The sequence below is a fragment of the Sinocyclocheilus grahami genome, unplaced genomic scaffold, assembly GCF_001515645.1.
Source record: "Sinocyclocheilus grahami isolate Dianchi unplaced genomic scaffold, SAMN03320097.WGS_v1.1 scaffold1278.1, whole genome shotgun sequence".
Taxonomy (NCBI): Eukaryota; Metazoa; Chordata; class Actinopteri; order Cypriniformes; family Cyprinidae; genus Sinocyclocheilus; species Sinocyclocheilus grahami.
The window spans coordinates 89,361-115,620 of NW_015506457.1; the positions used below are offsets into that span (position 1 = coordinate 89,361).

Genomic DNA, 26,260 nt, shown 5'->3' on the forward strand with positions numbered 1-26,260 from the left:
TTTTCAAACCTGCAGTAGAACTCGTTCAGATCGTCTGACAGGTGTTGATTCTCCACTTTTCCACACGGATGCTGGAAGGGAACTGAGTCCTTATTTTTTCAGAATAATTCCTCTTTGCCACTCTGATCTCCTTTTCCAGTGTGTATTTAGCCTGTTTATACAAGACATTATCCCCATTCCTGTGAGCATCTTATTTGGCCTGATGGAGCTGTCTGAGTTTTGCAGTGAACCATGGTTTGTCATTGTTGTAAGTTAAGTGAGTCCTGGTAGGAATGCACATGTCTTCACAGAAACTGATATAAGATGTTACAGTCTCTGTGAGCTCGTCCAGATCGGTGGCAGCAGCTTCAAAGACGCTCCAATCAGTGAGGTCAAAACAAGCTTGTAAATCCTGCTCTGCTTCATTAGTCCATCTTTTTACAGTCCTTAATACAGGTTTAGCTGATTTCAGTTTCTGCCTGTAGGTCGGTATAAGATGAACCAAGCAGTGATCAGAGAGCCCCAAAGCTGCTCGTGGGACAGAGTGATATGCATTCTTTATTGTAGTGTAACAGTGATCCAATATATTACTGTCTCTGGTGGGACATGTGATGTGCTGTCTGTATTTTGGCAGTTCACGGGAGAGATTGGCTTTATTGAAGTCCCCGAGAATGATTAAAACAGAGTCTGGGTGTTGGTGATCTGTGTCTGTGATCAGATCAGCGAGTTTCTGTAAAGCGGAGCTCACGTGTGCTTGCGGAGGAGTATACACACTTACGAGAATGAACGAGCAAAACTCCCGCGGCGAATAGAACGGCTTGCAATTAATGAAGAGCACTTCTAGATCTGAACAACAATCTTCTTTAACAATGTTACATCTGTACACCACCTCTCATTGATGTAAAAGCATTTCCCGCCGCCGCGTGATTTCCCCGTTGATTCTGCGTCGCGGTCCGCTCTGAACAGCTGAAAGCCCAGCAGACTCAACGCGCTGTCCGGAATGGCGTCTTTCAGCCAGGTTTCCGTGAAACACAGAGCAGCAGCGTTTGAAAAATCCTTATTTGTCTGGGAGAGCAGAAGAAGTTTGTCCGTTTTGTTGGGTAGAGAGCTGAGGTTTGCCAGATGGATGCTCGGCAATGGCGTTCCGCGCTTCACGAGCGTGCCGGCTCTCTTCCCCCGTCTGTGCGTCCTGAAGCGCTTGATCAGCGCAGCAGCTCCCCCGACTACAATGTCCAGCAAAACATCCAAATAATCAAAAGTCAAGTCAAGTCACGTCACCTTTATTTATATAGCGCTTTTAACAATACAGATTGTCAAAGCAACTGAACAGCTTTAATTAGGAAAATAGTGTGTCAATAATGCAAAATGACAATAGTAAACACAAATTTTTCAGTTAAAGACAGTTCATCATTGAATTCAGTGATGTCAACGAGATTCGGTGTACTGTCTTTTGGTCCAATAAGTAATATCTCTGTCTTATCCGAATTTAATAGGAGAAAATTATTGGTCATCCAATCTTTTACATTTTTAACACACTCTGTTAGCTTAGATAATTTAGATGTTTCATCTGGTCTTGTTGAGAAAAGAAACGGTGAAATATCGGGTGGTGTGTACTTCCGAATGTCCAGCAATTCGTCTCTGGTGAAACTGATTGCAGGGATATAACTAAAGACAGGACAAACTAACAAAAACATAAAAACAACTGCGGAGCACGCCACGGAGGCAGCCATCAGCGTCGGCGCCATCTTATTTCATCAAGAGATGATAACTGTTCAGCGGGAGGAAGCGAATATGAAACCATAGCAGATAGCCGGGAGGGTGAGAGTGATCTTAGGTTACATTGAAAAGTGACATGTGTAGGGGTATGTGTTGTGTCAGGAACCATGTTGAGGTTAAGAGTTAGGAGGAAGTGATCCGAGGTGTGCAGTGGAGTAACCAGTACATGATCAGTGGAGCAGTGTCGTGTGTAAATAAGGTCTAGTTGGTTGACTGATTTGTGAGTAGCCGTAGTTAACACTCACTTGAGATCAAAAGAAGCAAGCAGAGTGTGAAAGTCTGCAGACTGAGGTTTATCTCGCTCCTGTGTCAGCTCCAGCCCCAGAGCTCGCTCCTGTGTCGGCTCCAGCCCCAGAGTTCGCCCAGTGAGGGCTCCTGTTCCCGAGTTTAGCCCACGGAGGGCTCCTGTTCCAGTGTTTAGCCCACAGAGGGTTCCTGTTCATGAGTTTAGCCCACATAGGGCTCCTGTTCCTGTGTTCAGCCCACGGACGGCTGCAATTCCTATGCCATAGAGGCCGGAGCGGGGCTGGGGCCGCGGGGGCTGCTCTGCCATGACCTCCTGAACTGTCTGCTCCGGCATGTCCTCCTATACTGTCTGATCCGCAATGGCCTCCTGACTTCCCTGCTCCGCAATGGCTCCCCGAGTTCCCTGCTCGGCGCCTCGAATAGGTACCATTCAGTACCATCCTCCCCGTTGGATGTTGTGTGGCATGAGGATTATCTGACATTACTCCTTCAGGGAGGGGGGAGTAATGTCAGACTCTGTTTCGGGTTTTGTGTGTCTTTTCCTCCCCCCACGTGCTCCATGTTATTTTTATGCCCTTATTTGGTTTTGCTGTTCCTGTTCCCATTTAGTTGATTCAGTTTCAGCTGTGTCCCATTTAATCTCCCAGTTAATTTCTTGATTAGCTCCTTTACTTAAACCCAGTGTTTCCTAGTGTCTAGGGTCCGGTATTGTGAATGTCTGTATGTATACCTCCTTTGCTACGTGTGTTTTCCTGGTTCCCTTCATGTAATTAAAATCCCGTTGTTGTTTTACTCCCTATCTCCTCGTTGCTCACTCCACGCTCATTTACAGTAGCAGTGTGACAAATATACAGTTACAGTGTTTTTCTTTCTTTTGATTTAGTCGAGTTGGTTTTGCATCAAACACAATGTGATTTTCAGCAGTTGAGATCTGACAGCAACAGTAAATTTTTTCGCTTGGGTGAGAGCTTCATGGACAGCTTACCTCGTACATTAAATCAGCCGCAGGCCAGCAAACCAATGAGAACACACTACAATCCTGACGAGTTACAGCAACAGAGTGGAGGCGAGAAAGCTGCGGAGAATCCGCTTACCCGGAAGTAGCCGTAACTGATGTAGATTTAAAGATAATTACTGCCCTTTGGCAAATAAATCATTTCATGTACTTATTCCTAACCCTTTAAGCTTTAAGTTACATTTTAAATGACAAGGGATCAACTTCAGTCATGTTTATATTAATAACCCAGTGAACTTATTCTCTCAAATGGCTTGGGAATGCGGAGCATTCGCAGCTTATATGGACGAAACATCACTGGTATACAGTCTTGCAGATTTGCTGCTGCTGCAGTGCAAGTACAGAGCTGCTGCTAAAATATATACAGGCTGCATTGAGCGTATACACAAATCTAGATTTCAGTAGTACTATGGAGAATGATGGTGTCAGTGTCTGTGAAAACTACAGTGAAACCAGCTTACAACAATAACTGAAGAAGACTATTTAAATGTTAAGATCGTATCATCTCGCACAAAGAAGTATGTGAGGTGAGGTTGTGAGGTCTATGCTAGTTATCTAAGTTTAGTACAAGTCATGTATTAGTTTGGTTGCAGTGTTTAAACTGTGCCCAGGTAAGTAGAGTTGTGGGATTTGTTTCTTGTGATCAAGCTTGGATCAACCATAAATGTCAATATAAAATAACTCTTTTTCAACTTTTTACCTTTTCCAGTATCAAAATCCCATGCATCCTCAAAGAGGGAGGAAGCACTGCTGGAGAATGTGACTCGTCTGGGAGAGCACTCTGAGACCTTGCAGAGATCTCTTAGCCAACTGCCCTCCCAAAGCGACCTTCTGGAGAACATCTGGAAGCTTGAGAGCCTCTTCCATAATCATAGCGAACAGCTGCAGCTGTTAGGTAACCACCAAAATGTGCAGCAGAAGAGTATAGAAAGTTATTTATACTTACTTGATAGTCAAACATGTTTTTGATAACTCTAATTACACCTACTAATTTATTTTGCTGTGTGTAGAGGAAGTAACCCCAATATTTTGTTTGTCTTATTTTTATATAAGGCACAGTATGCAAAAACATATATGTTTATAATAGTTTGTTAAAAAAACAAAAACAACAACAAAAAAACACTGGCACTCTGAGAAACAAAATTGTAAAGACTATATTATATAATTAATATAATATTAATTATATCGCATGGAATTGATCTTACTGATATAGATATCGTACCTCAAAGCGATGATGTTACTGACAATTTCCTTGTATCGTGCATGCTGCGTATTACTGATATTAACTATATGGCTCCGCGTTATCGTCAGGTGCAGAACTATTGTTCCAGCCACCAAAGACAGATTCACAAATAACCTGCCTGATTTATCTCAACTGCTCTGTGTACCCATAAATACACATAAACGCTAAAGAATAATTATGCACAGATATAACTGATCAAATGTGCATTATTATTCTTTAGCTTGGGTTAAACAAATACATTTTGCTGGGTTGGAACAGCAGCTACGCTAATTGTGTCTCTATTTGTTTCTCTGTTTCTGCTGGGATTGACATCCCGTGGTTACTAGCATTTACACAAGCTTCAGTCTGGATCCAGAACACCTGAGAAGAGATGATGCAACTCCTCAGAGGACCTCAGATGATGCCAACCCTGAAACAACATACAGAACTACCACATTTTGCTATAAGTTTGATTGCACCATATAATAATTGCTGTTAATAGTGTTCATCGTCTGTTTGATTATGTCTTTAATTGATTTTTCCGTACATTTCTGCCATATGTTTATTAACTGACAGTCACCACTGATAAGCTACTACTAAATATTGTAGAAACCTAATTTGCTGTAAAGTTGCTTTGCATCGATTTGTATCGTGAAAAGCGCTATACAAATAAACTTGAATTTAATTGAATTATAAGGGGCTAAGGACAGTAAGTCTAGAGTCTAAATGTAAGTCTCCCTTGCTCAAGAAATATTAACTCCATTATTTGAGGCATGTTTTTCTCCAGCTGTATGCTGCTATTCTATTTCATTGAAAATATGTAGTATACAATATGTGTGTTCGTATGTTGAGCCTGTATTAAGAATTTTTTTTTCAGTATTGGATTCCATATAGAATTACAGACTACATTCTAATGTCAATAGTCCAGTTGTATTTTTATATGTTTGATATGTCATGCACAATTAATTGGCACCTATGTGCAATTTTGATGACGGCAATGCATGAAGGCAGCAGAGGCTTTAAAAAAGATGCCAAAGAAACTTTAATGTACCATAGCAAAAAATAAATAAATAAACTACATAAATTTCCAATATAGAGCTACTGTACAAATAAGCATATATAAAATAGCAGATCTCGACATGTGGTGCTGGGGGAGGTGGAAGATTTCAGAGGAGCAGTGATTAGAGGTCTTCACGGGTCCACCCAAACCCAAGGACCCAAGACCCGTATGGGTTCAGGTTCATATTTTAAACAGTCAGTCTATTACTTTGGGTCCCGGGTCTGTGCATAATACTCCAAGAAAACCCGGGCGTGTCAGTCAGCGTCGATGATGATCAATCATGGAGGTGCTGTGCGTGTGTGTTTTTGTAACAACATTGTACAATTAAAATAATAATGTGCAAGCTGAGAAATAAGTTGAAAAAAAAAATACACAAGCGCTACCTCAACTGTCAGACGCAGAGCGTGCGGTGTTAACCCTTTAGGCGCCAGGGTTTTTTTGGAAAAATGCTGGATTTTGACATCAAGGTTTCAAAAGCTTGTGGCTTGAAAGGGCTTAAAGATAGAGATCTAATGTAAATTAGAAAAATGTTGGGTATGACCTAAAGTTTATGTGGGGTCTAAATATACTCATCTAATTGGCATATTATGACGTCATCAGGGGGCAGCACTCTTGAATGTCATAATATTCATGAAATAATAGATATTGAATTGATTTTTGAACTTATTTGCATGTTTGTTTGTTTTTGTCTTTTTATCCTCATTCCAAGTGATCAGAAAAGAGGAAACCAACAATAAAACAGGAGAAAGTACTAAATTATTACTATATTACTATACTATATAGTAGTAAAACGCATGTGAACAGTAGCCTACTTTTTGATCAGTTCATCAGTAATATTCAGGAAATAATAGATATTGAATGGTTGTTTGAACTTATTTGCATGTTTTTTTTTTGTCTTTTTATCCTCATTCCAAATTATCAGAAAAGAGGAAACCAACAATAAAACAGGAGAAAGTACTAAATTATTACTATATTACTATACTATATAGTAGTAAAACGCATGTGAACAGTAGCCTACTTTTTGATCAGTTCATCAGTAATGTTCAGGAAATAATAGATATTGCCCTGCCACCCCCATCCCCGTTGGGCAAAGGGTCGAACTGATCGCTTGTTTGTGCTTCGTGAACACTCTCGTCTTGCACGGCGGCACCATTGCGCTGCAAAGATGTACCGGGAGAAGACGACCAATTGTCATTTCCAAAAGGCAAATATTCCCCTTCAGAGTCAGAATTGGCGAATAACATTTGCAAAACATCCTCACGCTACAACTTTTTACTAGCCATTTGGCGATTTTCTCTCACAGATCTCACAGCTTACCCGCACGCTATGAACTGAACTGCTTCCGCATCAATGACAGATATCTCACTTGCTCTGCTCTTTCCTCAAACACATTGAATAGGAAGGTGACGTAATTTTGGTCTAGAATCGAAGTACAACATGTCTGCCAACTAGTGGTAGGGAATACAAATGAGATATTACACCATATTAGGAACTACATCTCATTTGATTTTGTAGATCAGCCATCAATTTGATTAAGAACGTGCTATCCTAGTACTGATGTAGCCTCAACACTGATGTGGACTTTTTTTCTTTACCAACTTTCTTGGCAGGGGGATGGATTGTATGCATCATGGTCAGGTACAGGGGAGAAGGCTACTAACTTTACATTAAGTAAGAAACAAAGTTAAATTTTCACAACTTGTAAATTTACTTTTTATTAGCAATTAGCTGTGGAGTCTGTGCCGATCAGGTTCAAATGTGAGTCTTTAGTTTTCCGGCCGTGTCCGAGTAGTACATTTTTGGCACTTCTCGGTTCTGCATGGGTCTGGGTCCAACTTTCAAATAGTTGACGGGTCCAGGTCGGTTCCGGGTAGCACATTTCCGGGTGTCTTTTTGGACCCATGAAGACCGGTAACGCTGATAGTATGCCTCAGGACCAGTTTATAGCAAACACAGAATGTGACTATTACAATGTTGAGTAAGTAAGCTCACTGATTGAAGTTTTTGAGTTTTTTTTTTCTTTAACCTTATTATGTAAGTTTTCCACATCACAGCACAAAATCATAAAAAGGTCCATATACAGTTTTTTTCAGCTGCTTACACACAAACTCTTTCTTTGATACACAATTTCTGAAAACTGACACTCAAACAGCAGAACCACACACCAAATCTGCAAAACTATACACTAATTCTCGGCCTTTGACTCAGTTTTCAATTTCATAAAACACTTTTTGCAAAACACAACACGCAATTCTCTATGTAACACACAAAAATCTAACAGGAAGTATCTTGATTTCCTTTTTCAAACACAGCTAATCAGAATGCTACACTAATTCATCACTAACTCCTCACATGTGCTTCACTGAACACCAACCAATCATGGCTTTAGAACAGGCCTATAAACACACATCTACACAATTACATATGCTTGATGTATTTATTTTCTTTCGTACTGTGTAATACTATATTCACGCCACAAATGCTTACAGTAAAAGAAAAATTTGGTTTCAATCTTGATGTTGTATTTACCATGAATTTTTCAACATCTCTCTGTCAATTATTTTCAATCTTGTACAGAAATGTAGCTCATGAAAGAAGAGCTTTAGGTTTTTAATAACTGTGTTTATATGATATATCCAAAAATATAATAATTTATGAAAATTATGGCAAAGTTGTTTACAACGTAAGACAAATGTTTGCTTGATATTTTGTGATAGTTTGAAAGCAGTACTTCATTTTGCAAGAGATTAGGCATTTTGCATTTTGTGTGGGCAATTCTTAGATTTGTGTGTTAAGTTTTGACAAAAAAAAAAAAAAGAGGTAAAGTTTAGACAATGTATGTAAGCAGTTAAAAAAAACTGTAAATCACATTGCGGCCCACTGTTGTGATATCATATTGAGGGACCACTGCTTTTTCACAGATCCTATTGTTCAGGCAGTGTAGTTAATTCCTAAGTTTTGGCTGTAGTAATGCCATATAGACAATAGCATAGTTCCAAATTACAAAATGAGCTGAAGCAACACAGTTCTTGAACATTTTGTCACAACATTATTTCATAATCATCAAATGGAAGTTAAATTACAGTTTTTTTCAACTGCTTACACACATTTTCTAAACTTTACCTCTTTTTTTCAAAACTTAACACACAAATCCAAGAATTGCACACACAAAATGCCTCACATCTCTTGCAAAATAACACACTGCATTCAAAAGATCACAAACACATCTCAAAAGCAAACATCTGTCCAGCCTCTTTCATTGTTAGACCATGGTTGATCACATGATCAATGATAGTAGCCCTAATCTCATCAGAGACCACTCTTCTTGTTCCTGGTCTTTGTCCTCCTCCTCTTCCCTGTCCGACTCGTCCTCTTCCTCCTCTTCCAACTCCTCCTCTAACTCGAACTCTGGCTCTCCCTCCAACTCCTCTTACTCTGTCTGCATTGTTTGCATCCATTGTTCAAAACCTATAACTTGACCTCTGGCCTATTTATGGGCCTATTCTAAAGCCATGATTGGTTGGTGTGAAGTAAAGCAATGAGTGTTTGCACATGTGAGGAGTTAGTGTGAGGCACTGATGAATTAGTGTGGCATTCTGATTGGTTGTGTTGAAAAAGGAAATCAAGATACTTCCTGTTAGAGTTGTGTGTGTTACATAGAGAATTGCGTGTTGTGTTTAGCAAAAAATGTTTTATGAAATTGAAAACTGAGCCAAAGGCCAAAAATTAGTGTAAGGTTTTGCAGATTTGGTGTGTGGTTCTGCTGTTTGAGTGTGTGTGACAAATAAAGATTTGGTGTGTAAGCAGTTGAAAAAAACTGTAATGCATTATTCTGCATGACCATATTCTGAATCCCTTAACCCTACCCAATACCCAAACATAGCATTCTACAAACTCTACCTTTCTTACTATCAATAAGCAGTAATTAGGAGTTTATTGAGGGAAAACTCTTTTCATTCATGTGAAATACTTGTTTTGTTATATGGGAGATTTAGAAGAGTTCCCCTTAGTTAAATTGAAATCATACAATGAGTTTTTATCATTATTAGTTGTTTAAATGCTGTATGGAAGAGTAGAAACTGGAAATGTTGCCTTATTTACATCAGTGGCATCTGGCAATATTATGAGATACATTAAACAACGGAAGAGGCATTACTGTAATTTACACATTTATTGGTACATCTACAGTATAATGTTTTAAACATTGGAAAATCATGAATGTTTTAACTAAATTTGAAAATGTAAAACAATAAATGATATAACATTCTGCACTACTTCTTGGTCACTAATCGAATAAGACAATATGCGACATTGACCGGGTTAATTGTTTTGTACAGATAGACAAACTTTCTTGCTTGCAAAGAAGCACACAAATTGCTCTTTGAAAAAAATCTTAATGTTACCCTGTCAAAATTAGATTGAGCATGTCATCAAATTAGAATGCTCGTAATATAACAAAACAACTTGTAGTTGCATTTATCCATTTGGCAAATGCTTCTAACACATCTTACTTTATATTAAGTGTCTTTAACTAATATGTACTAACATTTAAATTAATAATTTTATACAGTTCACGTGTTTTTAATTAAAGTGTTGACCCTGCCTGTACCCATTTTTAAATCTAGCCATGCCACAAAACCTGTACTATCTAACCTTAACCCTAAGGTAAGTACATAGTGCATATGCCCATACATTTAGAAACATGAAATGCATTCCCTGAGGATTTAACCCGTGCCAATACTGGCCCCACTATTTTTTGAGCTACATGAACACTTATTTGAGTCTATCTGGATTTGAGCTGCCTTTGTGAACAAAGCCTACATCACATCAACATAAAAATTAGTTTACATGTGTAAGTGTGATTAATACCGTCCTTACACTTCTGTTATTAATATGACCAGGGCGACTGGCACAGGGCTTGGAGCGTGACATCAAAGATCTGCAGGCCTTCTCCGAACACACCACGGACTCTGTGGCTCAACTCTGGGAGCATCTGGCCATGATCAGCCACTCCAGCCAGAGGAACAGCAGCAGTCTGGGAGAAGAGTTAGCCTTAGCTGCTGGCTCTATTCGAAACCAGGACGCAATTTTAAAGACAATGGTGGTGAACGTAGAGACGCTACAGGAGCGTCTGGAGGAGGTGGGATGGACAGTACAGACATTAAACCATTCGCTTAGTGGAGATGTGAGTCTGCACCAGGTGAAAATCTGTGAACTGCAGGAGAAGTTTGGAAATGTGTCTCATGAGGCCACAAGCATGAGGATCACACAGTTACACCTGGAGGAGCAGCTCAGGAATGAGATCGAAGTGCTGAATGTCATCACCGCAGATCTGAGGCTAAAGGAATGGGAGCACTCCATGGCACTCAAAAACATAACTGTATTACAAGGTAGGCTTTGTTCCTTTTTATTGTTGTCTCAATTATGGACAATTTTACTAAAAATAAAAGAAGTTGTTGGTTAAAGTGTTTAGAGTTTGATGGCTGCGTCGAGCAACTAACAGTCTTTGTTTTTTTACTGACAAATTGAATTGTTAAAAGTATAATAATATTGCAAATTGCTTAACAGTTGTAGACACTTCTGAGTAGTAGTAGCAATAATAAATACTTTTAGTGGAATTCATCATTATAGATATTTTCCATACCTCAACTTGTGTGGTTTGGCGTGTTTATTCGGTGAGGGTGATTTCACCAAGTACAACATGTTCCTGGACCAACATTACAATCAACCAATCAGAAGTGAGAGATAACTTTTCAGGAAATATCTGTTTTAGGCTTACAATCAGGGTTAGGTGCTTCTGTACCCTTGTTAATCAGCTATCATTTCACACTGATTTTAGGAATAAAAGATGGGTTAGGTTTAGGGGTAGGGATTGGGTTAAGTCTGTATTTTTGGACAATAATGTTGATCCAGGATCATCAAAAAATGTTGATCCAGGAACATGTCTTCCTTGGCAAAATCACGGCGACCGTGTTTCTTCAGGGAGTGAAAGATTGCTGATAGTGTTTGGTTGCCGTAAAGAGTTTTGGCCTTTGTGTTTGACAGAAATTTGGTCAGTTGCCAGTTCATCCATTAAAAATGTGTAAGTCAGAGAATTCACCAAACGTTTTATACTCTTTTGATTAGAGTGAAGAAATGTTGTGAGTGAGGATTTTATCTGTACGGTCTAGTATCTGACACTGTCCTACCTGATGATGCCACGAGATGCTAGTGAATCATGTCTGTCCACAATAAACATGAAAATGGAGCCTGAAACATGAACATAAATATGAAATACATAAACAATACATAATATGGAACACTTTGTGTATATGCATGTGTATGTACTGTATGTGTGTGTGTACCTGGTATAGACTATGTGATGAGGACCAAATTTACCCTTGTGGGGACATTTTTTTGGTGAGGGGTAGGTTTAGGTGTAGGGTTAGGGGATAGATAATACAGTTTGTACAGTTTAAAAACCAATATGTCTATGGAGTGTCTCTGTGTGTGTGTGTGTGTGTGTGTGTGTGTGTGTGAAGCACTGTTTTGAAGAGTGCACAAAAGGGAACCCACAATGGAAAAAATCAGCTCAAAGTTAAGCAAAACAATGGAGAATGTTTGATACTTACAGCAGCGTCAGCGAAAGCTGCACATACGGGAAACAAGTGTATGCCAGTTACATAGTGCATGTACTGTAAATGTGATTCAAAAACAAAAATAAATGGCTTTTTTGATGGCCAATGTAAATGAGCTATAGTAATTAAACATTAATTTGATTGTGAACCAATTAACAGAAGTTATTACTCTACCACCTGTGTGAATGAATTAACAACAGTCATTAACAAGCAGTTCTGTATTGTTGAAACAACGGGAATCAAACTTACGAGTTAATTTCTGCAGTGATGCGTCACACTATTGTGGTTCAGCAGTGCTTGATTGTACGGGAAACATTCATGACTGCCCTGAGGATTCACCAGGCGGTGTGCTTATGGTATTTTTTGTTGTGGAAATCGAGGGATTTATCATAAAATATCCTATTCTAAGCTTCCACAATCAGTGTGTGATGTGTGACTTCCACAGTGTGTAATATACAGTACATGAGGAGTGGAACTTAGGTCCAGTGACATTCATTTATTTATTTTATGTTAATATTCATTAAATTAATTTAGTTATTGTATGTGTATTTAATTCATTATCTAGCCAATGCATGAGTGTTTCTAGAAATCATGCTGGTTTGTGTTATTGTAAAAGAAGAAAAGGAAGATTGATGCTGCAATGCATTCTGGGTGCCCGCATTGTATAAAATTCAACTATGGCTACCTGCATGCACAGCGGTACAAATCAATTATACAGTCTTACTTTCTGGTTTTAATGTGATTTGGTGTATGCTTTCTCTAACTTGTTTTGTAATGTTCAGAGATGTTTCAGTTTTATGTGAAAATGCTGTTGTTGATGATGAGTGTTGATGTCTGAGTATGTCACACTGGCCAACTGGCAGTTCTTATACATAAGATGTTAGAGCGATGGTTTGCGGTAACTGCAGGTTAAATTGGTGTACATGCAACAAAACTCAATGAAAATGGATAAAACAACCTCTTACAAACCAGCTATAATGCAGTCTGTACTGTAATCTGCCATAATACAAGTCAATGTGTTTTCTAGAAACACTATAAAACAACTAATTTAATAATAATAATAATACATTTTAATTAATCATTTATATACACATATGTTTTATTATTATTATTATAATTACTATTATTATTGGCATATTTCAAGTGTCCAATCATAGGGAATGCTGATCAGTTACTTTTAATAAAACACCAACCACTCATTAATAGAGCTTTTCCTCTCAAAATTGTCTTTGTGTAAATTTGCTTTTAAAAAGTGAACCAGGTCATGCTTTTTTAGAGTTCTTTCAAGCGTCCTCACATAAGTTACTGAGAGATTTATTTTACTGGCAGTTGATTTCCAGCTGTGTTGCTGCAAGTCACTTGTAATGCGTCTTCTCTTTTTTCTGTTCTACTCGTTTCTTCAGTGACTCTACTCGTTAACAGCAGGTTTCATTACTAATAGTCAGTCATCACTTGTAGATTGAACCTACTTTAATTAACTGCAGTATTACTTTACTGTTACTTTTACACTGAGAACATATAAACACTGAGCAGTGTTGATTTAACACTGAGGATTTTGCTCTGACACTTTTCCATTTGCCATTGGTTAGGCAAACAAATAGTTCTGCCCCGAACTCACACAGATGACCTATCGGTGAGCCCCGTCCGCCTTACTGTTTTTGAACAATTTTGAACACAGAAGGGCCACCATTCAAGTGGGAATTAAATACGCCATGGAGGGATATATAAAATATTTTAAAATAAATATGGTGGGTGGGTAACTCAAAGCGAGGGTTTACAGATCACAATACATACGGGAGAAGCATCATGTTACGGTCGTCATGATCGCGGATAACAACATCCCGGATCAACACTGTTCATGTATCGCAGGGTACGATTAAATTAATGTACATTTAACTAGTTTAATATGGAGACGCACTGAAATGTAGACCTGTGTTTTTGACCTACACTGTACAAGACACGAGAACAGTGCGCTATTTAGGTTTGTACTTTAGCATGGACTTACTAACTTTAACGTTTGCTAGTTTTAGCCAGAAATACCTTGCTGAAGCACAAGATGACATTAACTTTCCGCTTGAGCAGATGAAAATTGTAACTTAATGAGAGTATGACAAACAGAAAATTGACGTTTTCATCTTCATTGGGATTGGGGTTGAATGCTTAGGGACATTTTGCTCTGTTTTGTTTGGATTTAGGAAATGGAATAAAATAAATTCTATTGCCCATCCTCTCAGGATACCTGGAATCACTGTTACAAAGACCCCCAGGCACGTCGATTTCCCATTTTTGAAGCATAGACCCCATCAAAAACGATGAGAGCTTCAGATCTTGCAATGTTTCTCTATGGCGCTGAAACCTACAGATGTCCGAGTTCCGCTCCCCGCGCAACTGATACTCGATTGCCATTGGCTCATCTGTGTTCGAGGGGAGGGGCTTACCGATTGGTCAATTGGTTGAGTCAGTGTTCCTGTATCGGGGCTGCTTGTCATGCTCAAACAAACATTTGAAAGCATCACAGAGTAACAGTTCTGGGGGAAATCAACTTGTGAATGGAATACTTATAATGATAGGAGAGAGTAATGTAGCATTAAAAAAAGAAACAACACATCATTTTTAAAGAACTGAGTAAAAGTCATTTTACTCAAAGGTCTCCACAGAAGACCTCCTTCCATTGATACTCCAAACACATTCACACACTTACACACACACACACACACACACACACGCACACACTCACACACTCACTCCAAAGAGCTGTGTAAACATGTGTTCTGGATTGTACAAATAAGACTAAACAAAAGGAACAGAGTCTGCTAGTCTAGGTCATAATAAAGAAATCTGTTGTTAGGTGTAATTAAACATTTTTCAATTTTGTGTTCAGTTCTTAAATGTTGTTTATCTGCTTTTTAGGACCACCAGGACCAAAGGGTGAGAAAGGTGATGTGGGGCCCCTGGGACCAGCTGGACTTCCTGGTCTGACAGGAATAAGAGGTCTAGCACAGCCAAAACACATTACCAGCAACTGACTGAGCAGTGATACTATAGCTCCTCCTTCAGTGATATCTCTTTGCCTTATGCTCATTCACAGTCTATAGCACTATTCGGACGGTGATTGTTATTTTCACTATTTACAGGGGGTAGTTGGTGATTTTATTGTCATCTGAATCCACATCTTTGATTTTAAGAGAAGAAATCGATTAAAAATTCAATGTTTAAATTCTTTCTGACCACTGCCGAGCACCGTACAGTAACTGTTGTACTTTGCTGTAATTGGCATGCATATTTATTTCTGAAATGGTGGAAAGTATTTACAAGAACAATACTTTATAACTGCTCCACCGCAGCAAGTGGGAGCAGAAAGAGAAGAAAAGCACGTAAACATTTGAAATGGGTCTTTATAATGGCAGCAGCAGGTATGCAATACAATTTTAAAATATGTATTATATACAGTTAAATACATAAATATATTTACATTTACATTTAGTCATTTAGCAGACGCTTTTATCCAAAGCGACTTACAAATGAGGACAATAAAAGCAGTCAAAACTAACAAAAGAGCAACAATATATAAGTGCAAATGACAAGTCTCGGTTAGCCTAACGCAGTACAAGTAGCAAGGCACACACACACACACACACACACACACACACACAATACACACACACATTATACACACACACAAACAAAGAAAAACAAGTAGATAGAATAGGGGTGAAATTGTGATAAAGTGATGGGTTTGTTGAAACAAAAAGCAGTTCTGTCTTAGCCAGGTTGAGTTGAAGGTGATGGTCCTTCAACAACTGAAAGCAAGGCGGTCTCGGTCGAATGTCCACTTCTGAAGCCAGATTGGTTGCTGTCCAGGAGGTTGTTCTGTGTGAGAAAGGCAGAGACTTGGTTGAACACAGCTCGTTCAAGTGTTTTTGCAATGAAAGTTAGAAGGGAAACCGGTCTGTAGTTCTCTAAAAGTGCTGGGTTAAGGGTGGGTTTCTTAAGTAGTGGGGTTATACGAGCCTGTCTAAATGTTGAGGGAAAAACACCAGTGTGAAGGGATGTGTTAATGATATGAGTGAGTGCAGGTACAACGGCAGAAGAAATGGCTATATAATGTATAATTATATACAACTATAGCGCATCCATTTTCCTATTTTTAAACAGGTGATTTAAATAAATAATAAATAGGATTATATTTTATGAAATATGCTTGGAATAATATGAATACATATTTTAATACATTTTACACAATAATAAGAATACATATGTAAATAAAATTCATTTTATTTACAGCAGACAATCATGCGTTTGCGGGTTCATAAGATCACAGAACTCGCTTCTCCACTGTGAATAAATCGCCATCCATGAGTTTTATTACCGAGGTGCCATGTAAATTTATTTTTACGGACGTTCACATGAGAAACAATCACTGTCCGAATAGGGCTGAACATGAACATTCACATGTATGAACACAGCCCAACAGCTCATCTTGATTCAAATAAAGTTATATGTCTTGTTTAAGAGCATTTGGGAGTATATATCATGAATTTATTTCTTTGTCAGGCTTGGCAGGAGAAAAGGGCATTCAGGGTCCTCATGGACTGGCAGGACAAAGTGGTCAGGATGGACACAATGGAGAAAAAGGAGATATTGGGCCTGAGGGACCCAAAGGTTAGACCTTTATGTTAACACACACAGACACACACCCCAGAATTTGACTATTTATGATTTCGTTTCATAGATTTTCTTTTTTTGTATGCGGTAAATGATATTTTCTATGTCCTAAACCAACCCCTAAACCTACTCCTCACAGAAACCTGTGCAAAAACACTAGATGAGTTTATAAGCCTTTTTAACTAATGAGCTCCTCTAGTCAATGTTTACTATATCAGTAAGAAGATTGTTGAACAGTCAGGACATTTTGGACCTCATAAGCAGTTAAACCTTTAAACACACACACATATATACAGTATATACGTATAGATACCTGGGGACACACAAATGTGTCTTTAAGGCCCTGATATACTCAAAACGAAATTCCTTATCGTTCTTCATTTCGGGGTAAAATTAAATACGTGAGCAGCGGTATACTGTTAGCGAACATCCCAACGCCACCCACTGAGTAGGTAAATATGTGCTGCGTGCTTTATTTATTTATTTATTTATTGTCCGGATTTTGTTTGAAATTACATCATATGAGTTCGTTCTTCGATTTCGCTTGACGTATCTCGGGGCCTTTAATCTTCTCACCCTCTCTCTTTGTTTGAGGTAGCCTAGTGCTCTCCTACTCAACATGAAATGTTTCTCCAGCCCAATGTGACATCATCCCTAGTTATACTAGGACTGTGTAATACAAAAATAAGTTTCTGTGGCATCTTCAATTTCCTTTTTGGGGGCTCCTAAAAGTGTAAAGTTTGACTGACACTCTTCTCTGTTTGCTGTTTTTGCATTACAACTCAGGGCTGCGTTTCTCAAAAGAATCGTAAGCTAAGTTGATCGTAGAAACCATTGGTGGCAATGGTTCTACAATCTGCTTAGAGTTACAATACTTTTGGGAAACACAGCCCAGGATAGTAAGAAGAAAAGCGGGACTGTTTGCGTTTTTGTAGTTTCAAACTCTGTTGTCCTGATTTCATATTGTGTCAAGTCGCACAGAAGTTTTCACTGGAAGCTTGGTTTGGACAGGGTATGAGGTTTTGGGCTTCTATCTCAGCTTTGACTTCAGACTTTACTAACTTCTTTGTTTCTATTTCACTCTGTATTTCAGATTCACTCTGAGCTCAAACTCCAACCCACTGATCTCATTCTCTGAACATGCGCTGCTCCTTTAACACCTTCCAAAACATGTAATGATTTCCCCTAATGTTCTCCAGAACACCACACCATCCCCCAATCGCTCTTCATCCCCAACTTCCACCAAAACAATCCACCCGTTCCTCCTATTTTCATTGCCTCATTCTCATGTCAGAACCTTGTTTTTGTAATAGAATCATCCTCACAAACATTCGCTGCGATCTCGGGCCTCACAAGACATGTGACCGCGCTTGGCTGTGGTCGGCTGCAATAGATGCATCATGTTTTCACAGCGTGAGACAAACAGCTGGGAAAGATCAGTGTGATTTGGCCAAACATGCTGCTGCCTAGTACAGCCCAGCAGAGTGAGCTCTGTGGTCGTGAACGACTGACATATATAGTATTGATCATTTTGAATCGCTTAAATAGAGCCACTTGCCCTTTCAGATTCAGTTTTCATTGTCATTGGCCACCAAATTGCAAAGAATTATTACACTGGATTAAGTCCAATGTAATATTATATTATACTTTGGGAGTTTTTATACCTTTATTAAGTACAGATGAGACAGGAAAGCATTGAGCAGAGAGGGAGAGACAGGAATGACGAAGGGAATCGAACTCGAGTGGCGCAGTTGTGCACACTGCCCGTGAGGCTATCAGCGCCAGCAAAGTTTGAACATACTTTGAAATAATTTAGGAAAGTTTTTTGATTATTTTTGTGTCTCAGAATAAGTTTTACGATGAATGTATTTCTTATTTGTTACCAAGTCATTACTGAAATTGTAGAAATGTGACAATAGTAGCCATCATCTATAGTAGGCTACAGCGTAACGACTCCATGTTCAGAGGAATATCAAAGGTTTCCATTCACACCATGTTTTTGCAGGGGTTGAGTATTGTAGCCAATCATAGAGATGTCTGTTGAGCTCATGAACGCAAAGGCTAATCAGATGTGTTTAAGTTTGTCAGAACCAGCTCAAATCATCTCAAAACAAACTTTTCGTTCAGAGCTCACTGAGATCTGCATGCTCGTGTAAACATGATGTAAATAAGAGATTCAGTGTAGTCAGTTTCTTTGTCTTGCTTTCTGAAGTGATAATCATTAGTTGCATTCTCTTTGACCGTAATTGGACTCCGAAGTGAATTTAACAGGGTATTTCGCTTGATTACAGATTATTTTTTTCAGATTACTTTTTTTCAAGGAACTATTAAAGTAACACATTACTTTTTAATTTGCAAGAAAATATCTGAGTTACTTTTTCAAATAAGTAACGCCAGTTCCTTTGTTTTCCATGTATTGACTGACAGCTCTCCTGTCCTCATGTTGAGAGAAATCAGGAGTAAGTGCAGAGGGGTTGTTTGCGCTGTGTGAACATGATCTCACTGTAGTTCTAGACTAAATGTCAACATGCATTTACTCATCTCACTGCACAAAAACAGATTTGGTATTCTTCAAAATAAATAAAAACATTGAAATGTAAACTCAGAATATGATGCAAACCTGCAGTAATTAAACTTGTTAAAAAACACAAATATCCTTTATGTATTTAATTCACATTTTATTAACCAGTGTCTTTGCTGTTCACACTTAATGATCCAACTCAAACATACTAATAAGCAAAAATTACTTTAGATTAGGGCTGTCAACGTTAACACGTTAATGCATGTGATTAATTTTACAATCCTTAACACGTTAAAATGATTTAACGCAGTTAACGCAAAATTACTGTTGCTTCTCTGCTTGCGATTAGATCATTTTAAGCCGCTAAACTCCGGGAAAGTTTTCAGTCCAATGATCCAGTAAGCGAATGCATTCAAACAATCCGTCCAAAACAGCGCTAATATAAAGGACACCAGGCTGATTACATCAGAGATTGCAGAGAGAACAGAGACTCGCTTGGCGTTTTCAGTGAATTATTCATTCCAGTGTGTTTGGCTTTAAAACACGAGCTCTGTCATATTCTGTAATTGTCTCTGAAGAGCGCAAACCCTCACGTCACACACTTGTGTGAAGTACAGACTGAACGGGTTGTCAACACATCCCACCGCTGTATGGCCAGATGAGACGCTAACTACGCTTTCTCGGCTGGATAACCAGTCTCGCTAGTAAAGTTTTGATGGATGAAAACTGCAATCAATGTAAAGACGACTGCGGTGACCTATAGGAGTCATACAGTACAGTAAGCACGCGTGAGTCCGTTATAATAATGCGTGTATGAGCTCTTGACGCACTGATCACACATTGTATTTATGCACAGGCACAGACATTTACGTACATTTACATTGTTTCCACACACATTCATGATAATGTTTTGATTTGTCATGTTTATGTTGCTGTGTTTAGTTATTCTGAATGGATCCATTTACTGTAGTAGATATATGCAGCAAGCAGACGGTTGGTTTAGGGTTTTTTGGCATGTGGTTCTGTTTGGTACCGCAACTTGGCTTCTCTAAAATGTAAAAAAGCTATTTGCTGTTGCACCTGTACACATACTATAAAATTCTGTTTTTTTTTTTTTTTTTTTCTTTCGAATGTGCTTATATGGGCTCCTTATATCATTTGGTTCTTTGGTCTCCTTTTGGAGTTCTTTTGGAGTCCTTTTTTGGAAAGACATCTACATTTATCCTGAGAAAAGCTTGCAGAAAATACAGATTTTTGAGAATCACCCTTCAATCTTTTGGTTTACTTTGCTGGATATAGCAAATGATGACAAACTAAACATTTGAAACAAGATAAATGGTCTATGCTTAATTTCATGAAGTGTGCGATTAATCACAGAAAAAGGGTGTGATTAATCTGATTAAAAACTTTAATCTATTGACATCCCTACTTTAGATAAACATAACATTTGTGTTTGTAATGCAGAACTGGTAGTTGTGACTTTTAAGTTCATAGTGCATTCTACAGCACATCACAACTTTGAGGAAGATTTGGTTCCCCATGACCCATTTAAGGTTTTAAAAGATTATTATTTATTCACCCTTATGTTGTGCCAAACCTGTATAATTTTCTTTATTCCACTGATTACAAAAGAATAAATTGTGAAGAAGTGTACTGGCCAGTAAATACATGACTCTTTGCTTCATCTGCAGGTGTGAAAGGTGAAAGAGGACAGAAAGGAGAGAAAGGAGAGCGTGGAGACAAAGGAGGGAAAACAGGTGAAGATTTTATTCATGCAGAAAATAAACATGAATGAACATGCAGCTAGCTAATTTGATATGTTTTTCTCGTTTTTAATATTATAAATCGCTACATTGTCACATTGCATTTATATGTTTTTACTACATATGGTGCCTAGTGTAAGTATTTTGTTAATATATGTTAATGTCATGCATTTTTTACGATTATATTCCTTGAGACTCATTTATTTTTGTGAAGATTTTTGGTAACACTTTACAATAAGGTTCATTAGTTAACTACATTAGTTAACATGAACTAATAATGAACTGCACTTATACAGCGTTTATTAATCTTTGTTAATGTTAATTTCAACATTTACTAATACATTACTAAAATCTTGTTAACATTAGTTAATGCACTGTGAACTAACATGAACATCTGTATTTTTATTAACTAACATTAGCGTAGATTAGTAAATACAGTAACAAATGTATTGCTCATGGTTAGTTCATGTTAGTTAATATATTAACTAATGTTTAACTAATGAACCTTATTGTAAAGTGTTACCAGATTTTTGTTAAAAAAAAAAAGTAATAATGACCATTTTCACCCTGTCTCCAGCCCTCTAACTGAAACGTTTTGTTCTGGGACCGCTTGCCTTCTTGATTACACCTGTTAAATAGTTTAAAACTTTCCAGATGGCAACAATGAAATTGTCCCTAAAACATATTAGGCATAATTTGGGTCCACATTAAAATGGTTCAGCCATTAACTCACCTCATGTCATCAGAATTTTGTTCATCTGCAAAAATACAAAATGAAGATATTTTTAATGAAACCTGAGAGATTTCTGTCACTCCTTTAAAAAGTTTATTCGACCAAACCTTTGATGCTTCAAAAGTTCATAATGACATAATTAAAAAATCATATGGATGAAGCAATTCAAGTTTTCTGAGGAGACTCGATCACTTTATATTAGAGTTGCACGATAAATCGAAAGGAAATCGCAATCGCGATTCGACAGAAGCTGTGATTGTCATGCGTATCTTTCAGTGAAGCACGGTTCTGTGATCAGCAGTAAATCTCCATCTGAAGGCCAGAGAAACTCCAAATACACCTCACAGAAGAAATCCATAAAAATGAAAATGCCTATCGCTGCAGCTGGATAAACAGAAGATTTAACTGCTTTCATTGATTCAACTAATAAACACACGACTACGACAATATATGATTTATCGGAGTTCTTATTATTATAACTTTCATTATAATAAAGTATATCTATAATGCAATGCCTTTATCGCTGCTTAGAATGTTATGAAATATGTTGCGTGCCTTATTCTGTGTAAGAAGCCTCATCATCTCACAGAAGGATTTACTTCAAACACTCGACTGACGTTATGAAGTGTGTTTGGAGTAAAAATATATTATTAAATGTAGTATTTTCACGTGCTTTCAGATGGAGCAGCATTTACTACACAGAGCCGTAGTTCACTGAGAAGCTACGCAAACAGCTGTCATTATCTCGAACGATTTCTTCAATTTCATAATCATACGATTATATCGTCTGCAATTTTTTTGTGTAGCTTGTCAGTGAACTACGGCTCTGTGTAGTAAATGCTGCTCCATCTGAAAGCATGTGATGGAGATTTACTACTGATTACAGAACCGGCTTTACTGACGAGATGTGCATGACAATCACATTTGATTAATCGTGCAGCCCTACTTTATATGATGAACAGATTTAAGGTCTACGTTATTAGACTTAAGCCCCGTTCACACCAAGAACGATAACTATAAAGATATTATCGTCTACACCAGTGGACGATATCGTCTGTTTATTCTGAGCGCACGCTCATCTGCCGCTTTAAATTCAGGAGCTCGTTATAGCAGGATTGATTCTGATTGGCTGTCAGTGTTCGTATCGTTCATCAGCTGGGAAAAAAAAATCTGAAAATGATTCCAACGATATGGTTTCTCTGTGCCTTTATCGATATAGATGGGGTGTGAACTCTGCTATTCTTTAATATTGACAATGATTTTTAGAACTATATCTTTGTCGTTATCTTTATAGCTATCGTCCTTCATGTGAACAGGCCTTTACTTGAAGAGTCATTCCTATTTTACTCTACCACATAAATTGCACACACTCATACCTCAGATGTGGCACTTGAAGCCATTGTGTGGTTTGCTAACAAGACTGCACAAACTGTCTGATTTGGTAAGCACAGAAGCGTTTTATATTGGCTCATATTGGCTGACTGTTCAGTGGCTTAGTGTAGCTAGTTTTAATGCAGAAAATCTTGTCATTGCTTTGTGATTTATGACATTTAGGGGCAGCTGATGTGGTATAAATAGACATTTAGTACTATATGCAATAGACAAAATTTAGACTGGAAAAAGAAAAAAGAAAGTTTGCTCTTTCTAGCTGTTGTAAATGTGGGGCACTTCTGCAATATAGCATATGGTTAGAGTAAATCAGAGAGTGAAGACCAGGTTTTATATAGCTGTGTAAGATGTTGACATTGCTTTGATTATTCGGAGCTCAGGAGTGTTTTGAGAGGAATGAGAGGAAGACACAGGTCGAGTGCTAACAACAGCATTAAATGTAGTGGGGCTAGGCTAATGATTTGAAACTTTACTTATGTAAACAATGTGACATCATGGTTGGTAGGAAACTGAATCCACATTGGGGGAGAGGGTCATGTTCCATGAAGTCATTTCATATTTGCCATGGTTCAGAGAGCATAAGCATATCCTGGGGCCTCATTTATAAAATGTGCGTACGCACACTCTAAGATCAAATCTGTGCGTACGCACATTTTATAAATCCATTGCAACGTTCATATTTATAAAAACGGTCTTTGACGTGGAAATGTACTTACCGTCACTTCAGGGTCTGAGCAGGCATACGCACTTCTCCTTGTGGCAAAGTCAGAGTACTGCAGCTATTTGAACATCTAAGCTGCAATAATAATAAAAGCACCGAATTCATCATAAACAACAAAGATGCAGTGTAGTTAGATTTTTTAGTAACAGGAGTTTTTGTGAGATTAAACTGACCTTTTTAGTAGCCTAATGTTGAGAGTTCTTTACTCACTTTCTGTATACATTTTTTTACATGTTGTTTTTTTTAATTATTTTATTTTACAAGAGAACTTGCAAAGTCTTGATTTACTACTAATGCGTAAACTAGAAAAAATAAAATACATAAACGCATCTCCGACTGTTTTGTCTGTGTAGCCTATAAGAATAGGCCTATGTTGTGTAATAACGGTTTTAATATATTCAACATCTAAGCTGCAATAATAATAAAAGCACCGAATTCATCATAAACAACAAAGATGCAGTGTAGTTAGATTTTTTAGTAACAGGAGTTTTTGTGAGATTAAACTGACCTTTTTAGTAGCCTAATGTTGAGAGTTCTTTACTCACTTTCTGTATACATTTTTTTACATGTTGTTTTTTTTAATTATTTTATTTTACAAGAGAACTTGCAAAGTCTTGATTTACTACTAATGCGTAAACTAGAAAAAATAAAATACATAAACGCATCTCCGACTGTTTTGTCTGTGTAGCCTATAAGAATAGGCCTATGTTGTGTAATAACGGTTTTAATATATTCTATTCAATAACATTGTTAACTGTTTTTATTTATAACATCTGCTGCTTTGCTTCTGTGAGAATTAATAGAATACACTATATATTTTTGTGTCAGTACATTAATGGCACATTTGAGCAGCATTAGTAAACTGTGTAAATATGAAGAAATGCCAAATCACATGCAGGTTTTTCAGACAGGAGACCATAATCGTGTAATAATTAATTTTATTATGATATGAAACGTCCAATTTTTCTGTGTTTTGTAAAGTTTTGCAAGAATTTTGTGATAATAAACTTTTTTATTAGTTGTCACAGCAAGTGATTTTAAAAGTAGGATGGCTCACTTTTTATAAGATGACTGAAAATTTGACATGCATTTGTAGTTTATTATTACTTTTGGAAACCTAATTGTTTTATAATAACAATAATTATTATTATTAATATTATTATTATTATTATTATTATTATTTCTGTTCTAGAAGTAGTGATTTTGATAATAGTCAATAGAAAAAATATAACCACACACACATTGTTTGTCCACAGAATAATTACACATTATTAATTAAAAAGCGTTCCCGCACAAACCTCTACCTTCGCCAGCAGGACCTCAATTTCAGACTCAGTAAAGTTTTTTTTTTCTTTGTGCTCGTCATTCTCAAACATGGAAATTTGGATATCGGCGTGTGCTCTTTTATATGGTAATGATATTAATTAGGGGCCGTGTACAAGGCGGAGGTCTGACACCAGTCATCTGCGCACAATTTCAAGATAATTTGTGATTTATAAATGTCACATCTGGAAGAGAGGCGTACGCACGTGTTTTTGTGTGCACGTTCGTTTTCTCTGAATCACACTTACGCACTTTTGAGAAATGATCTTAGAACAAATTTAGGACGGTTTATATGCAACATTTTATAAATGAGGCCCAAGTTGCTGTTGAGAGGCGAATTATCAGGTAATAATAAATTGAGTTTTGTTTGGTTCATATCCCCTAATCATATAAACACCAGGGGCCTCATTTATAAAATGTTGCGTATAAACTGTTCTAAATTTGTTCTAAGATCATTTCTCAAAAGTGTGCAAGTGTGATTCAGAGAAAACGAACGTGCGCACAAAAACAACCCTAAGGTTTGGTCAGTGAGCGATCACAGAGATGGTTTTAATAAATGTATCAGCAGCTGTCTACTTTCTGTACCATTAATGGTTTGTTGTAATGCTGTCTTTCATTCTCTATACTTATTTTCATACGCTCATTCCCTGAGCACACACACCTTTCTCATGGCTCATGCATGTGGCTTTAATCTGCTGTGTGGGTGTGTGTTCGCTGCCAGCAATCACACAGCTGTTACACATTTACGAGATATTTTTTTCTGACTGTGCCATTTCATTGATCTACAGTACTCAGTGTGTTCTGCGTTAATGTCATAAAAAACATTGACCCTTACAAACACTCTGTGTGAACTTGCTCTTATCGTCAGTGACTAAAACAACTGTGTGAAAGCTCATCTTTCACTGTCAAAATCATCTTTTTAGGATTTTAAACTCTTACATAGCTCTCAAACCCTGCAGATGTGTCTTCTGTCTTGGAAAGCAGTAAAAAATTGTGAGATCAAGCTATCTGTGAATTGAAATGCTGCAAAGTACAAACACATTTTCTCAAAATGTGTAGTTATAGTCACTTGTTTTTATGTGCATATCCTTTATTTTGACATACTTTTGGCAAACTTAGATCATACAGTATAAAGAACAAAATCATTTGTGACATCTGCATTACTTAAAGTGAAGAGTGCACATTTTGTTTAACAGCTAAATGTTCGAAAAGACAGTTTAGAATACATTT

At 37.6% G+C, this 26,260-nt stretch overlaps 1 protein-coding gene across 1 annotated transcript in view; it reads left to right on the top strand.

Moving 5' to 3' along the window:
* scara5 (scavenger receptor class A, member 5 (putative)) overlaps nucleotides 1–26,260 on the top strand; it is a 109,860-nt gene that overhangs the window by 75,876 nt on the left and 7,724 nt on the right. The window contains exons 4-8 of the mRNA XM_016254747.1: nucleotides 3,726–3,911; nucleotides 10,200–10,688; nucleotides 14,826–14,906; nucleotides 16,470–16,577; nucleotides 20,793–20,858. Coding sequence (XP_016110233.1) covers nucleotides 3,726–3,911; nucleotides 10,200–10,688; nucleotides 14,826–14,906; nucleotides 16,470–16,577; nucleotides 20,793–20,858 — 930 coding nt within the window. The remainder of the gene's footprint in view (nucleotides 1–3,725; nucleotides 3,912–10,199; nucleotides 10,689–14,825; nucleotides 14,907–16,469; nucleotides 16,578–20,792; nucleotides 20,859–26,260) is intronic.